At 36.3% G+C, this 16797-nt stretch overlaps 1 protein-coding gene across 2 annotated transcripts in view; it reads right to left on the bottom strand.

Moving 5' to 3' along the window:
- CEP152 (centrosomal protein 152) overlaps positions 1-16797 on the bottom strand; it is an 84702-nt gene that overhangs the window by 49710 nt on the left and 18195 nt on the right. For both annotated transcript variants that reach the window (XM_036924516.2, XM_036924515.2), the window contains 5 exons: positions 11361-11504; positions 10156-10295; positions 7051-7251; positions 2201-2348; positions 438-529 (listed from right to left, as the gene is read on the bottom strand). In XM_036924516.2, the coding sequence (XP_036780411.2) occupies positions 438-529; positions 2201-2348; positions 7051-7251; positions 10156-10295; positions 11361-11504 (725 nt within the window). The remainder of the gene's footprint in view (positions 1-437; positions 530-2200; positions 2349-7050; positions 7252-10155; positions 10296-11360; positions 11505-16797) is intronic.

The raw sequence follows: 16797 nt of genomic DNA on the forward strand, positions 1-16797 counted from the left end.
GTAGAACGGTTTGCCAAGAACTTGTACTTTAGTTTGCCAGTGGTAAAACAGCAAAAGGCCTCTTCCCAGTGGAGGTCATTCGGGAACTCTTTCTCCAGTGGGAAATGTTAAGTAGCACTGGAGGAGGAGGATGTGAGAGAACTGCAGCTAGACTGTAGGTTTCCCACACCTGTAGACGTCCCCATCTCTGGGGGCACCCATAGACGAGAGGAGGAGGCAGGCAGGCTGGCGGTGGGGGGCACAGCCCTGGCTCTAGAGTCAGATAGACCTGGGCTTGACAACCCAAGTGTGCGAGGGAGACTGTGATCACCTCTCATGGACTGGTTTGGAAATGGCCCAACCACCTCTTCCAGAGAGAAATCAGTGATTCAGAAAGGTGACAGAAGCCCTGCCCAACTCAGTCACCCATAAAGTCTCTTCCAAGTGGCAGGACTCACTTGCAAAGCCTGGTTCATGCTTTCACTCATAGTGTGTGCCTTCTGTGCCTGCTGCAGCTGGAGCCGTAGCTGAGCCACCTCCTGTACTGAGCCTGGGGGGGGAAACATCAAAGAATACTGCAAATGTAAAGGGACAAAGTACTTGGGAGGTACAGAAAACCTGAATCTGCTGAAGCTACAGAAGGTGGAGTTCTGCTTTATTACCTTTTTTCATTATCTTTTTGGAACACAAAGGTATACAGCCAGTGGGACCCACAAGGCATACGTCCCGTCCAGACATTGCCAAGATTTAGTATGGCACCCCCATGTCCTTGGGAAGTTGAAAACGTGGGCTACTGTGGCCTGCTATGAATAAGATCAGCCACATTAACAGACCTTAACACCCCACAGGCCCTTTAATAAGAATATAACATTCTACCTCACAGCAAGCCAAAGCAAAAATTCTTTGGAATCCATTTCTACCCTCTAATAGGAACACAGCACGCTGCCTTTAGCTTCTTTCTAAATGCTTTTATTTCTACCACCCCCACCCACACATGTGAAAAAAACATACTAGGATTGTGCTTCTATAACTTTAGGAACCTAATCTTTTAAATGTACTAGGGAAGGTTCCCATTTAAAAGGGACTTCATTGGGTTTACCCACAAGAAAATGAGCATCTGAGAAATGGTTGAGCAAAGTAATGATGGCATATTATGCAACTAAACAAAATAGTATTTTCAAAACCTTTAATGGCAAGGAAAAAGGCTGAGTAAATAATGCCATGTGAAACAAAAGGACAGAAAATCAGCAGGAAGGGGGAACCTTAACAGAGTATGACGCAAATTTTGCACACCCCACTTTGCAAAGCGCAGGCACACACATATTTAGATAGTCTTTGCCTTTAGTACTTTCAACTTTTGAATAGCCTTCTCTTATATATATCATACCAACAGTCTGAATTGACTTTATATGCCAAAGTGTGACTCTCATAAAGCAATAAAGAATCACTGACTTATTTTCAGAGTGAGATACACACCAACAAATGGGGCAGTTGTGTGCACTTGGTAGTATTTGTATAAACATTTGATTATTTTATTGCCTTTTACTCTAATACGTAATATAAAAATTAATAAGAAATAAAAGTACTGCTGAAACTACTGATAGGAAGCATATGTCTCCAACTTAATACTATGAAGGACATTCTAGAAATCTTAAGCATGACAAAAATGTTAACTCACTGGCTTCAACTGACCGGCCAAGTGGCTATTCCACTATAAAAGGAAAAAAACATTGAAGAAGCTATACAAAACAAAAGAAATTTGTGATCAAAGATAGAGTATTAAAAGCAAAATATAATGGGATTACACAGTCATTTTTAGCCTTCATGAATAAAATCTACCTTGTAATATATATTTTAGTGTTCAATTTTTGAACATTCAGCTTTGTTATGTTTTCAGAAATGCACTACGTACAGAAGCAGAGAAATGTCTAGGTGTGTGCATCCATTTCACTTGAAGGGAATATATTCAACTGTTAGCAATTTGTGTAACAGGATTAGTGGTTATTTTTATTTTCTACTTTATACTTGTCTGTATTTCCCAAATTATCTAATGCAAATGCACAACACCTTTATACATGTATACTAAAAAAAGTTAAAAAAAAAATTTGTCACTGATGATCTTTTCTGCTTTTCCTGGATTTTGATGATTCATGGATCCTGCTATGTTATCTCTGGAATTATACTAGCCTTTTGGGGAGACAATATTCCACCATACACCCACCTGAGTGCAACAGGTTGGCACACTGATTTTGACTCTCCTCTAGACTTCTTGTCAATCTGTTAATGATCTCGGTCTTTTCTAATTTGGTTGCTTCTTGATTCCTTTCCAGTTGTTTAACCTGATCTCTCAAATGACAGCAAATGTCTTCCTAAATAGAAAAAGTGTTCAAGAAGTCATTTTCACAGTCATTTATTAAGTATTAAACTAACAATTACAATACATAAGTCAAATATAAAATCATCACATGGTAGCCTCACCTCTTTTATAAGGTTAAGTACACAGGGCTGAGAGTCAGGAGAATAAATCCACATGATCTTGGGCAAGCCATCAACCTCTGTATTTTTTCTTTTCTAACTATCCTAATAACTGTTGAATTCAATGATTTCTAAAGTCTCCTCCTGCTCTATAATCATAAGACACTGATATGCTAAAATTAGTCTTCATTTAAATCAAAAGAAATATATTCCTATTTGCATTTTATACTGTCAGTATAAGTGCATGTATACATATTTAGGCAGAACACCTTGAACCATGTTATTTGTATCCCAAGACAGCAAGGATACAGATACATGTGGAAAGTCACTTCATTCTGAACAAGCAAAAGCTCATTCTATTTTGAGTAGCCAAGAATAATCTCTCCCTCTTCTGAACTTCTTTTATACTTGATCTGTTTCTCACTTATGTTTTCCTTTTTACCTTTTACACATCTTATTTCCCTTGAGTCTCCTGGAAGGTGCCATGTAGTGCCTTATACTGAGTGCTACCAAAAAAAAAAAAAAAACCTGGAGAAATAAATGACAGAGAAAACCCAGGATAAGTGTGTTTGTGCACACATGCATGCATGTGTGTATTTATATGGGGATACATAGGAAATACAGAGCACATATACAATATATTCAAATTTCTTCAAAAAAAAATTGTTTTGGAGAGTAATGAGCCATGGGAGTCCCAAGCCCAGATGGAAGAAAGCATAACCTCTCATTCAGGCTACACAGGCTAAACTCTAGGCGAATTGCAGAGCATGAGAGGAAGAGGAGTAAATTAAGGTAATTGGTTGAAGTTGCCTAAAAAAGGCCTGACAAAAATAAGTAGTAAGAGGAATATCAGGAAAGGGCCTTGAAGCAGAGTGGACATCTGGGGCTCAATCCATAGAATAACCTAAAGCCCAATAATGCCTTAAGGATACTAACATAAGGTGCACCTCCCTAAAGATACTAACAATAGCATTAACCAGAGGAAAGGGATGGTGAAGTCTCCCCTATTTTAGCTTAAAAATTCATGTGTAATTTGTATTCTATTTCATAATGTAGTCATGCTTGTTGCAAGTTTTTTCTACCAAATTTTTAAGCAAAATGAAGTTTCTGGAAACTGGTCTATGTTTATTCAACACCGCAAACCTCTTGGCACACTGCTGCTGATCCCAACGCCAGCTTGAAAAGCATGGTTCTAAAGTGCCAAAGTAACATAACAGACACAATGAATAGGGTGATATTAATGATAGCGTGAATGTGTGTGCAAGAAGGTAGGGAGACAACTAACATTTATGTACTGGGGAGGTCACAACAGCTGTTAATAGGAGACTGAGAACAGGCAAAAAAAAAAAGTTCAAGAAAAGGTAAATATGAAAAACACTGACGAAAAAAAAAGGCAGACTGTGGCGATAATTTGACTCTACCAATTAAATCATGTTGTTTCCTGTTGACAAGTTCAGGGAATCACATTATAATCATAAAATTGCAGTTTAAGCATCCAGAAACAAACAAAACAAAACGAATGGGTCCATCTTTTCCATGATTAGCTTGACTAAGAACATCCAGTTCAAGACTCATAAAGGCAGAATCTTTTAGGACTGAACAAGACAACGTGGTAATAAAGAGATAACAGCTGAATCCATGGAAGCAGACAGAATTGAACAGATTTCTAGTGCACAGAAAAATTAGGATTAGACCACACACACAGATGTCTATAGGAGTCTCTTAGCCAATACAAAGTGTTTAACATAGAGCCATTAAATAAAACATTAAAGGAAAGTTAGAAAACGACCCAAGTAAAGGTCATAATATAGAAATCAAATTGATGACTTCACTAAAAGCTGAAGATTTCAAGAAGACCAGAATGAAGAAAGGTTTTATACCATCAAGGAGATAATCAGAGATCTTCACTTGTTACTTCTACACACAGGAGGAGATAGCAATATGGAGAGAACCAGAGATTTACCACGTCCGTGAATGGGAGAGGTGAAGGACAGTCTGGGGGAGTGTCCAGGAGACAGCTGGCTTAGTTCTGCTACCAAAGGAACACGGAGCTACAGAGCAGCTCATTCCTTCTCATTGCTTCTGCCACTCTAAAAACCCAAGAGGAACTCAACCCAAATAAAAATAACTGTTGTATGTTGAGTATTCAATCCTTTCTACCCGGGAAAGCTGATTGCTTAAGGAAACACTAAATTCACAGTATAATATTAGAAGCCATGCATTTCTGAAAATACACTAGTTACAGAGACTTTAAAAATAAAACAACCCACCAACTATATCATGGTTTGCTATTCCTTCCATTACATAGCATTAGGTAGTCCCTGTGTTGAATTTTATCCTTCAGAATATAATTATACATTTAGTCTGTTTACATCCTGATGTTTAGCTGTGGAATAATCTGATTAGCTTACAATTGTAGTCCTTTCTCATCAATAACAAGTTTTTTATAAAGAGGTGATTTTCAACCTTTGCAAGGGGAGGCATGAAGTTGGAAAATCTAAGAAAAGCTCATGGGTCTTCTGTAAAAAAACTGCATATACTGACCCCCAAAGAAAATTACATCACAATACAGGGGATTCATCAACTGCCTGGAGCCTAGTCATGTATTGCCTTAGGAGATGCCAGATTAACAAACTGTAACCAGCAAAACTTACCATGTCCGAATAGCTACTCTGCTAACACTGTGTATACACTATACACTGTGTATACACTATGTACATAATATTAGGTTCAGTTGTGTACGACTACATTAGAGCCCCTCAGATCCTAGATGATTTATTAATCTTGGCTGTGTTTATGTAGTATACACATAAGTTTAGCAAACTTATTCATCTGGCAAAAATCATCCAGTTATTTGTACCTTGCTACTATTTTCTAAGAGTTGTTTCACTTTTCTTTATAATCTGCTGAATGGAGTATAGTGAGAAAAGGTTTATTGAAAGGGAAATAGTTTACATTTCTTCAGTAACTTTTATAAAGAAAAAGAGGGCAAGGAGCAAAATGCAGCATGTATGTATGGTTACCAGCTACTTTAAGAAAATCTCAATCCGTCCCCTCTTTGTAGAACACACTCATTCATTTTTCCTATTACAGGCAGGCATCTCTTTAGCTCCTGGTTGACCTTTACAGAACCTCTCCAGTCAGGAATCTCACTGGGACTTAGATAATATGGACTGACCTTTTATTAAAAATGCTGCTGAGCCAGTTTATACCAAATGGACAAAAGGGATGGCACAAGAAACATTTCCCAGAAAGAAAAAACTGTGAGCACTTTGGAATCACCGCTTTGCAAAGCAGTTATGCAATGATATACAGACATCGGTTAGCTCTGTTTAAAAAAAAACATCAGCTCTGTGTTCTCTGTATAAAAATAAAAAAGCTGTTTAAAAAAAAAATCCATTGCAAATCATAACAGGGAAAAAGACCTTAATCAACCCAGCATGGAAAAGCTTCCAGACTCTACTCCCCTCGTCACCAAGGAAGACCGTTCGCCAGCTAACTTTAATGCTACTACATAAACACAGCCAAGATTAATAAAACTATATCTCAAATAGCATTTGTTTAAGTATTATAGAAAACAGACTTTTAAATGTGGCTAGCCTTCGTCTTTCCCCACCCCTACATATCCTCCACACCAAATTCACAAAATTTTTTCTTTATAAAAAAATTAAAACATATTGAGGAAAAAAACCTAATAAAAACTTACACACATATATATATTATTATATATATATACATATACATATATATATAAAATAAAACAGTATACATCATTGCCAATAATGCAATCTGACATAGCTGTACCTAAGTCATGGAAACACTTAGCTGGTGTATAAATAACAACCTGAATCAGGACGAATTTAAGTGTGGTAGGATTTTCCATTCCCTCAACATCTTATTTGTCTTCTGTTCCCTTGGGTTAAATGAATTCTGAAATTTCATTAAGAAAAATGTGCTCTGAAATTTTTTTCACTCAAGTGATTACCTGGGGTTTTGGAGCACAAGCAAATCCCCCACTTGGCTCACCCCCAGCTTCCAACATTTTATTCCCTTTGGGGTGAAAAAATAATAAAAACTGAAATATGCTCAAGTGTGAAATCTCGATGATTTTAGATCAGACTTTCTTCCCTATTTTCTTTATTACACTGTTCTCAAAATTAACTCTTCTCCCAAGAACCACTTCCAGACAATCTTTATTGACAGGTTAATTACCAAATGCTGGGAGAACCCAGAAAGACTTTCTACTGGTTAGGCTCCCAGGACAACCTCTCAAGTTCAGGCCAGCTCCCAGAACACTCATTAGTGTTCCGGATCTATTCTAGGACAATGCGAACAATATGTATAAATACACTACAGGTAAAGGACCAGTAATGTGAGAATTGAGAAAGTACTAAGCAATCCTACAAGAAGAAGGATTTTCAATACTATGCCTTCATGGTTACTCTTAAGTTAAAAATCTTCGGCTTTTAAATTTTACTTACAATAGAACCCATACACATACATCCAAAATTTCTACAGATGAAACACAAAATAGCAGCTGAAAACATAACCAGCTTTACTCGTTTATAACAGTTGCTCATTTGAAATCATCCCAACCTGTTCCTTAAGTGCAGTGACTGTAGCATCCAATTTCTTTTGTAAGGACAGCACTTGCTCTTCGTACTTCTTTGTGAGGCCCAGAACAATGCTCTCATGTTGCTCTCTAGCGCGTTGAAATGATTCAGAATGATGAAGGTCCAGCAGCTGCTGCTTCAGGCTTTCCAGAGCCATCTCAGTTGTTCTGGACTTCTTAATCATCTAGTAAAGACACACAGGGTGTCCATGTTTACTGTATTTCAACTCTGTTCTCTCTTTATGATATTTAATTTAAAAAATCAATCATGCTTTAAGGAGACTAGAGCAGAAAGGATCTCCCCCCAGTTCCTTAACACTTCCCCAGCTGGTACACTCCAGGGTGATGGTTGCTGGAAACATTAATCACAGAGAAGCAGTGTAGTTACCTGAGGAGAGGGAAAGAAGATTTTGCACAGCATGATGGCAGTGTGGGCACCAGGTAAGGAATCTGCCGCTACTACACTGGTCCCACTGCTGTTTGGATTGCTCTCCTCTGTGAGCCAAGTGGGAGGCAAGCCAATTGTTAGGTCATAGAAAAATGATAACTGTTTCTTGAAAGACTGATGATATCTGTCAATGCTTACTTACTAAAAACAAATTATTAAAAGCTGTAACTGTACAGTTGTTGAAAAAATGGTATAGTACACTAAATAATGGCTCCCAAAAGATGTCCATGTCCTAATCCCTGAAACCTGTGTATATGTTATTTTACATGGCAAGGGAAAATTCAGGTTACACACCAATTGAAGTTGCTAAAAAGGTAACCGTAAAGAAAAAGAGATTATCCTGGATTATCTGGGTAGCCCTAAAGTACCCCAAGTGTTTTTGAATGGGGGAAACTGAGCAGAAAAGTCAGAACCAATGACTTCTGGCTCTGAAGATGGAAATGGGCCTTAAGTCAAGGAATGCAGGTCGCCTCTAAAAGTTGGAAAGGCTATAAAACTGATTCACCCCAGGAGCCTCCAAAAAGCAACACAGCCTGCTGATGCCTTGATGTTAGCCCACCTATGTTGGACTTCTGACCTCCAAAACTTTCAGGCAATAAATCTGTGTTGTTACAAGCACTAAATTTCTGGTAATCTGTTACAGCAGCAATAGGAAACTAATACACTTGGTGGTTCTGTTGTTTTTATTTTATTATTTTATTTGTGCTACTTTATTTTTGTACAAATGTAATTTCTCACTTATAAAAAGATTACAAAGTTATGACCTTTACTACATAAAAGCAATGCAACTTTTTAATCTAGTAACTTTATCAGTTTTCAAAAAGTTAAAAATGTTAATAATCTACATTACACACAAAAGTTAAAATTTCAAATGAGGCTTATTCTTCATTCTGATCCAGAGATTGCCTGTTTATTCAATACTGCTTTAATTGTTTAAGATATTTATTCATTGGCTCAATAAATAATGTGGATACTTTGTGCCAGGCAGGGTTCTAAGCACTTAAGCAGATAATGACAGTACAGGCAAGGTCCAAACTCTTAATACTTTCTGGCAGGAAAAGACAGACAATAACAAAGTAAACAAATGAGATCATTTCAGACAGTTTTCAAATAGAGTAATAGAATATGGCAGGATGAAGGGGAGTGGGAATATGGAGTTCTGGGCTACTTTAGATAAAAAGGGGATGGGAAGTCCTCTCTAAAAAGGTGACTATTTTTTTTACCTGAGACCTGAAGGACAAGAAGCAGTCAGACATGAGACAATACTGTTCAAATTCTTCCATTAAACCATCCCCAGAAACAGCCTCAATTCTCATATAAAAGCAAGCTAGTTTATAGTCACTTTCTCTTTTAACTACCCTCATCCCCTGCTCCAAAACGATGTATTACTCTCATGAATCATCTACCACCAGGCATGGCTACCAATAATTATTTCTAACCATCAAATGTCTATCTCATTAATCAAAAAACGTGCTACCACTTTACAGGCAAGTCTATTGGGATCAGGAAATTTAGGTTCTGATGCTTTGCCAATAACTGCTTTGAAACCTTAGGCAAGAAAATTTGATGTCTCCAGGATATAGTTAACTCATCTATAATATGGTAAACATAAACACAGTGTCTCACTAATCAAACTTCCAACAAGATTTTTTACAAAATATGAGAAGTTGATTACGAGATCTAGAAGAGAAAATATGAAAAAGCACTGCAAAATTTTTTAAGAATTAAGGGCAGCCCTTGTTTACCAAATTTCAAAACACACCATAAAGCTATAGTCATGGTAGTATCAAAGCCAGGAAAGAAGAAATAAATAAGAAAAAAATATACAGGTTATAGATAGGTTAGGTCAATGTTGAACAACATTCACACAACATACACTGAGTACCTATTATATGCCAGGCACTGGGCTAATGTGGTGAGGCTATAAAGATGAGGGCAGCCCATTCTTGCTTGTCAAGATGTCCAATATCTACTACAACAGCTGTAATCATTTGGCTTGGGGAGGAAAGCAGGGGAGACTTCGGAAGAGAAAGTCTGTGAGCAGCTGCTTGCTAATCAAATAGCAATGTGTCATGGAAAGGGAATTCTAGAGAGGAGACAGCACATACAGGTATATAAAAACAACAAGCTATTGAGTTTGAGGAGAGTAAGAGAAAAGATAGGCAAGGATCAGATGGTCACCTGGATGCCACACTTCATCCCACAAATAAAACAGGGTGACTGAAAGGTGTTACGCAAGGGAAAGACATAATCAGAACTATATTTTAGAAAGGTTATGCAGATGGCCAGCACAGAAAACTTGGAGAAGGGGTAAAAGACTGGAGACTAGTTAAGAGACTTTTGTAATAGATGGTAAAATCCTGATTAGGCGCATCTGGACAGAAATGAAGAGACTCAACAGAACACAGTAGCTGACTGGGTGAAGAGAAACAGAGGAACTGAGGCCTCCTCCATATTTCTGCTAGGTGGATGGATAGACGCACCATTTCTCCAAGGTTAAAGGAAAGAAAAGCAGACTTATGGTTGAAGAAGGGATAAATGTCAAGGTTCTTCTAAAGTTGATCCTACTATACTACAAGTTAACTGAACTTCTCACTCTAAAAAATAATTTTACTATAAATAATCAAGATAAAATATATACCTGTTCTTCATTGACTTTTAATGCTTGTATTTGGGTCTCTAGTACTTTTATTTGTGCTTCAAGCTGCATCTCTCTCTCTTTTCCATTCTGGAAGAGTTTCTGTGATTCCCGGAGGCTGAGGGTCAAACCATCCTTTTCATCTAACATTAAAAATGTTTAGATAAATAATGTTATTATAGCGGAAGCCCAATTGTCCTAATTTCCATCATATATCATATCTATGTCACAAATAAATGTTGTTGCATTCAATTCAGTTCAAATTATGAACTTCAGTTGATTTAGAGAAAACTAGAAAAGTTCCCAAAATGAATGCTTTAATGAGACCAAAAAAATTTTTAGTGAACCAGAACCACTTCATTCAAAAATCTTATCATATCCCTTTGGGGACCAAAAAGATTTCCTAACAATGATTTCAGGATCTGTTCACTTGAGAAGAGATAGAGAGGTGACAAACCCCTGCTAATCAAAGAAGGAATCTGAGAACTAATTACTTTTTATACATACTTGCAATGAACATTTAAATTTACCTAATCTTAAACTTTTCCCACATACTTCACTGTAACAGCTTACAAGTTCTCTCAAAATAAATTTTATGAGCATTACAGAAGAGACCTTTTCACTATCAATTAACTTTGAAATGAGCTGAAGTTCAGTCAAAAAATCATTCTGCAAATGAAAGCTCAACACTGACCAAAATACAGAAAGCATGAAGAGTAAGCAATTATAATTTGAATCTATATTCTCCCAGACACAGCTCCATTGTCTTCCTGGCACAACTAAAGGAGTTAAGGACCACTAAATCTTACTTGGATTAAACATTATACTAATTTGTAGATTCAGAAGAGGCACTGCAAACTAAGCGCAGACTCTCTGGGAACTGAATACATCATCCAAGGTAAACTACAGAAGGAATCAACATTTTAGGACATAAGATTATCAGTACAGTTGAATAGTGTTCATTGACTCTAACAGCCTAATAAAAAGAAAAAGAAGGGAGAAAATGAGGACCTCAAACTAATTCTGGAGAGAAGGAATCAAAGCCAAGGGTCAAGAGTCCTAGGTTTTTTGTTTTGCTCTGACTGACTCACAATGAGACCTCTACCAAGTGTATCAATTCTCTAAGCTTCATATTTAAAATCAGGTTACCGGAAACAAGGAATCTTGTAGTGTACCTTGTAAACAACAGAACCCAACAGTTATCTTACCTTTGGTCATCAGAAGCTGGTGATTCAGATATCTGATTTGACGTTCACTTTCTTTTAACTTTTCCACTAAATTATCTAGTTGTCTCTCTTTTGCTTTGTTAAGAACCTGAAGTTGAATAATCTGCATATTTTCAGCAGAATCTGCTTTGGAATTAAAGGTAATTTGTTAGATAAAAGCATACCAAAATATGTGGTCATTTAGGACAGTGTTTCTCAAACTATGGATACAGCTCATTAGAGTATCATGAAATCAATTCAATGACTTGTGACTAGCATTAAAAAAAAAACAAGATAGAATATAATAGAATATAACACACTGCATCATGGGGTATGAATAAGTATAATTTTGTGAAACTTGTTTCAGTTATACAGACAAATATTATAGATGGCATCAAATGTAAATGTTTCTTACTGTGGTCACTGCCAGGTTATTGGTTTAGAATGTAAGACTGAATTACCACCATTTTGGCTAATTAAAAATAAGTAAATACCAATTACAATGGATTACAGTTCTATACAGTAATAAAACTGAAACAAAAGTACACTTCTACAAAACCATTTTAAAAGAAAATTTTTAGACATACTTCTCAAAATATTTCATTTTCAGGAATGGGGATTCTATTCATATTTATGCTGAATCAATAAATTAATAAATAATAAGAAATTATTTATTTTTTGTTTCTTTTTTAATTTTTTTATTTAAGTATCATTGATTTACAATCTTATATTGGTTTCAAATATACAACACAGTGCTCCAACAGTTATCCACACTATTAAATCCTCACCCCCTCTAGTGCAATTACTGTCAACATAGAAAGCTGCTACAGAATCACTGACTAGATTCCCCATGCTGTACCACTGTCCCCATGACAAACTTATATTATGATTGAGAATTTTTATGCCCCTTTATCCCCCTCATCCTCCCCACCCGCCCACCCAAACCCATTCCCCACAGTAACCACCAGTCACTTCTCAGTATCTATGAGTCTACTGCTGTCTTGTTTTTTCTGCTTTGCTTTGTTTTTTTATTCCATAAATAAGTGAAATCAGATGGTATTTGTCTTTCTCTGCCTGGCTTATTTTACTGAGCATAATACTCTACAGATCTTCTAGATACTTCTACAAACTTCTTAGTTTGATGTAGTCCCACTTGTTCATTTTTTTGTTTCCTTTGCCTGAGATGTATCCAGAAAAAAATTGCTTCATACTTATGTTCAAGAGATTTTGCCTATGTTTTCTTCTAAGAGTTTTATGGTTTCATGTCTTACATTCAGGACTTTAATCCATTTTGAGTTTACTTTTGTATATGGACTTAGACAGTTTCATTCTCTTGCATGTAATTGTCCAATTATCCAAACACCTGTTGTTGAAGAAGCTGTCTTTTCCCCATTGTATATTCAATGCCTCCTTATCACATATTAATTGGCCCATCACATATGCATGGGTTTATATCTGGGATCTCTATTCTGTTCCATTGATCTATGGTTTTGTTCTTGTGCCAGTACCATACTGTTTTGATTACTGTAGTTTTGTAGTATAGCTTGAAATCAGGGAGTGTAATACCCCCAGCTTTGTTCTTCTCTCCCAGGATTGTTTTGGCTATTCAGGGTCTTTTGTGGTTGCATATGAAGTTTAGAACTATTTGTTCTAGTTCACTGAAAAATGCTGTTGGCATTTTGATAGGGATTGCATTGAATCTGTAAATTGGTTTAGGCAGAATGGTCACCTCGATTATATTAATTTTTCCTATCCATGAGTAAAAAATAGGTTTCCATTTATTTATGTCTTCCCTAATTTCTCTCATGAGTCTCATAGTTTTCAGAGTACAGGTCTTTCATCTCCTGGTTAGGTTTATTCCTAGGTATTTTATTCTTTTTGATGTACTTGTAAATGAATTGTTTTCCTGATTTCTATCTGAGCTAGTTTGTTGTTAGTATATAGGAATGCAACAGATTTCTGCATATTAATTTTTTATCCTGTAACTTTACTAAATCCACTTATCAGTTCTAAACTTTTTGGAGTCCCTAGGATTTTCTATGTATAATATGTCATCTGCAAATAGTGACAGTTTAACTTCTTCCTTACCAATCTGGATGCCATTTATCTCTGTTATGTCTGATTGCCATGTGTAAGACCTTTAGTAGTATGTTGAATGAAAGTGGTGAGAGTGGACATCTTTGTCTTGTTCTTAATCTTAGAGGAAAAGCTTTCAGCTTTTCTTGATTGACTATGATGCTAGCTGTGGGTATGTTGTATATGGCCTTTATTATGTTGAGGTACGCACCCTCAATACCCATTTTGTTGAGAGTTAACAAGAATGGATGTCGAATTTTTCAAAAGCTTTTTCAGCATCTATTGAGATCATCTTGTGGCTTTTATCCTTCTTTTTATTAATGTGGTGTATGATATTGATTTATAATATTGTACCATCCTTACATCCTGGAATAAAACCCCTTTGGTCGTGATGGACGATCCCTTTGATGTGTTTTTTAATTCCATTTTCAAATATTTTTTAAATTATTTATTTACTTATTAAGGTGTCATTGATATACAAACTTATGAAGGTTTCACATGAGCAACATTGTGGTTACAACATTCACCCATATTATCAAGTCACCTCCCACACTCCATTGCAGTCACTGTTCATCAGCATACTAAGATGCTATAGAGTCACTACTTGTCTTCTCTGTGCTACACTGCCTTCCCCATGACTCCCCTACATTGTGTGTTAATCATAATGCCCTTTAATCCCCTTCTCCCTCCCTCCTGACCCACCCTCCCCAACCCTTTGCCTTTAGTCCCTTCTGGGAGTCTGGGAGTCTGCTGCTGCTTTGTTCCTTCAGTTTTACTTTGTTGTTATACTCTGCAAATGAGGGAAATCATTTGGTACTTGTCTCTCTCTGCCTGGCTTATTTTACTGAGCATAATACCCTCTAGCTCCATCCATGTTGTTGTACATGGTAGGATTTATTTTCTTCTTATGGCTGAATAATATTCCATTGTGTATACGTATCACTTCTTCTTTATCCATTCATCTACTGATGGACACTTAGGTGCTTCCATATCTTGACTACTGTAAATAGTGCTGCAATAAACATAGGGGAGCATATGTATTTTTGAATCTGGGATCTTGTTTTCTTTAGGTAAACTCCGAGGAGTGGAATTCCTGGGTCAAATGATATTTCTATTTTTAGTTTTTTGAGAAACCTCTATATTGCTTTCCACAATGGTTGAACTAATTTACATTCCCACCAGCAGTGTAGGAGGGTTCCCCTTTCTCCATATCCTCACCAGCATTTGTTGTTCCTTGTCTTTTGGGTGGTGGCCATCCTAACTGGTATGAGGTGATATCTCATTGTGGTTTTAATTTGCATATCTCTGATAATTAGCAATGTGGAGCATTTTTTCATGTGTCTTCTTTGGAGAAATGTCTGTTGAGATTCTCCACCCATTTTTGGATCTAGTTATTTGCTCTTTGGGTATTGAGACATGTGAGTTCTTTATATATTTTGGATGTTAACCCCTTATCAGATATGTCATTTATAAATATATTCTCCCATACTGTAGGATGCCTTTTTGTTCTACTGATGGTGTCCTTTGCTGTACAGAAGCTTTCTAGTCTGATGTAGTCCCATTTGTTCATTTTTTATTTTGTTTCCTTTGCCCAAGATGTGTTCAGGAAAAAGTTGCTCATGTTTATATCCAAGAGATTTTTTGTCTGCATTTTCTTCTAAGAGTTTTTATGGTTTAATGACTTACATTCAGGTCTTTTATTCATTTTGAGTTTACTTTTGTGTATAGAGTTAGACAATAATCCAGTTTCATTCTCTTACATGTAACTGTCCAGTTTTGCCAACATCAGTTATTGAAAAGGCTGACATTTCCCCATTGTATATCCATGGCTCCTTACTGTATATTAATTGACCATATATGCTTGGGTTTATATATAGGCTTTCTATTCTGTTCCATTGATCTATGAGTCTGTTCTTGTGCCAGTATGAAATTGTCTTGATTACTGTGGCTTTGTAGTAGAGCTTGAAGTTGGGGAGCATAATGCCACCAGCTTTATTCTTCCTTCTTAGGATTCCTTTGGCTATTCAGGGTCTTCTGTGATTCCTATGAATTTTAGAACTATTTGTTCTAGTTCGTTGAAGAATGTTGTTGGTATTTTGATAGGGGTTGCATTGAATCTGTAGATTGCTTGAGGCAGGATGGCCATTTTGACAATAGTGATCTTCCTATCCATGAGCACAGGATGGATGTATTTCCATTTATTGGTGTCTTCTTTAATTTCTCTCATGAGTGTCCTGTAGTTTCCAGGGTATAAGTCTTTCACCTCCTTGGTTAGACTTATTCTTAGGTATTTTATTCTTTTTGATGCAATTGTGAGTGGAATTGTTTTCCTGATTTTTCTTTCTGCTAGTTCATTGTTAGTATATAGGAAAGCAACAGATTTTTGTGTATTGATCTTGTATCCTGCAACTTTGCTGAATTCAGTTATTAGTTCTAATAGTTTGGGGGTGGATTCTTTAGGTTTGTTTATGTAAAATATCATGTCATCTGCAAACAGTGACAATTTAACTTCTTCCTTACAAATCTGGATGCCTTTTATTTCTTTGTGTGGTCTGATTGCCTAGGCTCTCCAGTACTATGTTGAATATAAGTGGGGAGAGTGGACTTCCTTGTCTTGTTCTTTATCTTAGAACAACAGCTTTTAGCTTTTCGCTGTTAAGTATGATGTTGGCTGTGGGTTTGTCGTATATGGCCTTTATTATGTTAAGGTACTTGTCCTCTATACCAATTTTGTTAAGAGTTCTTATCATAAATGGATGTTTAATTTTTTCAAATGCTTTTTCAGCATCTATTGAGATGATCACGTGGTTTTTATCCTTTTTCATTAATCTGGTGTATGATATTGATTAATTTATGGATATTGTACCATTCTTGCATCCCTGGAATAAATCCCACTTGGTTGTGATGGATAATCCTTTTGATGTATTTTTTAATTCAGTTTGCTAATATTTTGTTGAGGATTTTTGTATCTATGATCACCAGGGATATTGGTCTATAATTTTCTTTTTCTGTAGTATCTTTGTCTGGTTTTGGTATTAGAGTGATGCTGGTCTCAGAATGAGTTTGAAAGTATTCCCTCCCCCTCTACTTTTTGTAGTACTCTAAGAAAGATGGGTATTAGATCTTTTTTAAATGTTTGGTAGAATTCAGCTGTGAACACATCTATTACTGGACTGTTTGTTGGGATTTTTTTGTTTTCCAATTCAATTTCATTACTAGTAATTGTTCTGTTCGGATTTTGTTTCTTCCTGGGTCAGTCTAGGAAGGTTGTATTTTTCTAGGAAGTTGTCCATTTCTTCTAGGTTGTCCAATTCATCAGAATATAATTTTTCATAGTATTATCTAATTAATTCTTTGTATTTCT

The sequence above is a fragment of the Manis pentadactyla genome, chromosome 11 (genome assembly GCF_030020395.1).
Source record: "Manis pentadactyla isolate mManPen7 chromosome 11, mManPen7.hap1, whole genome shotgun sequence".
NCBI lineage: Eukaryota > Metazoa > Chordata > Mammalia > Pholidota > Manidae > Manis > Manis pentadactyla.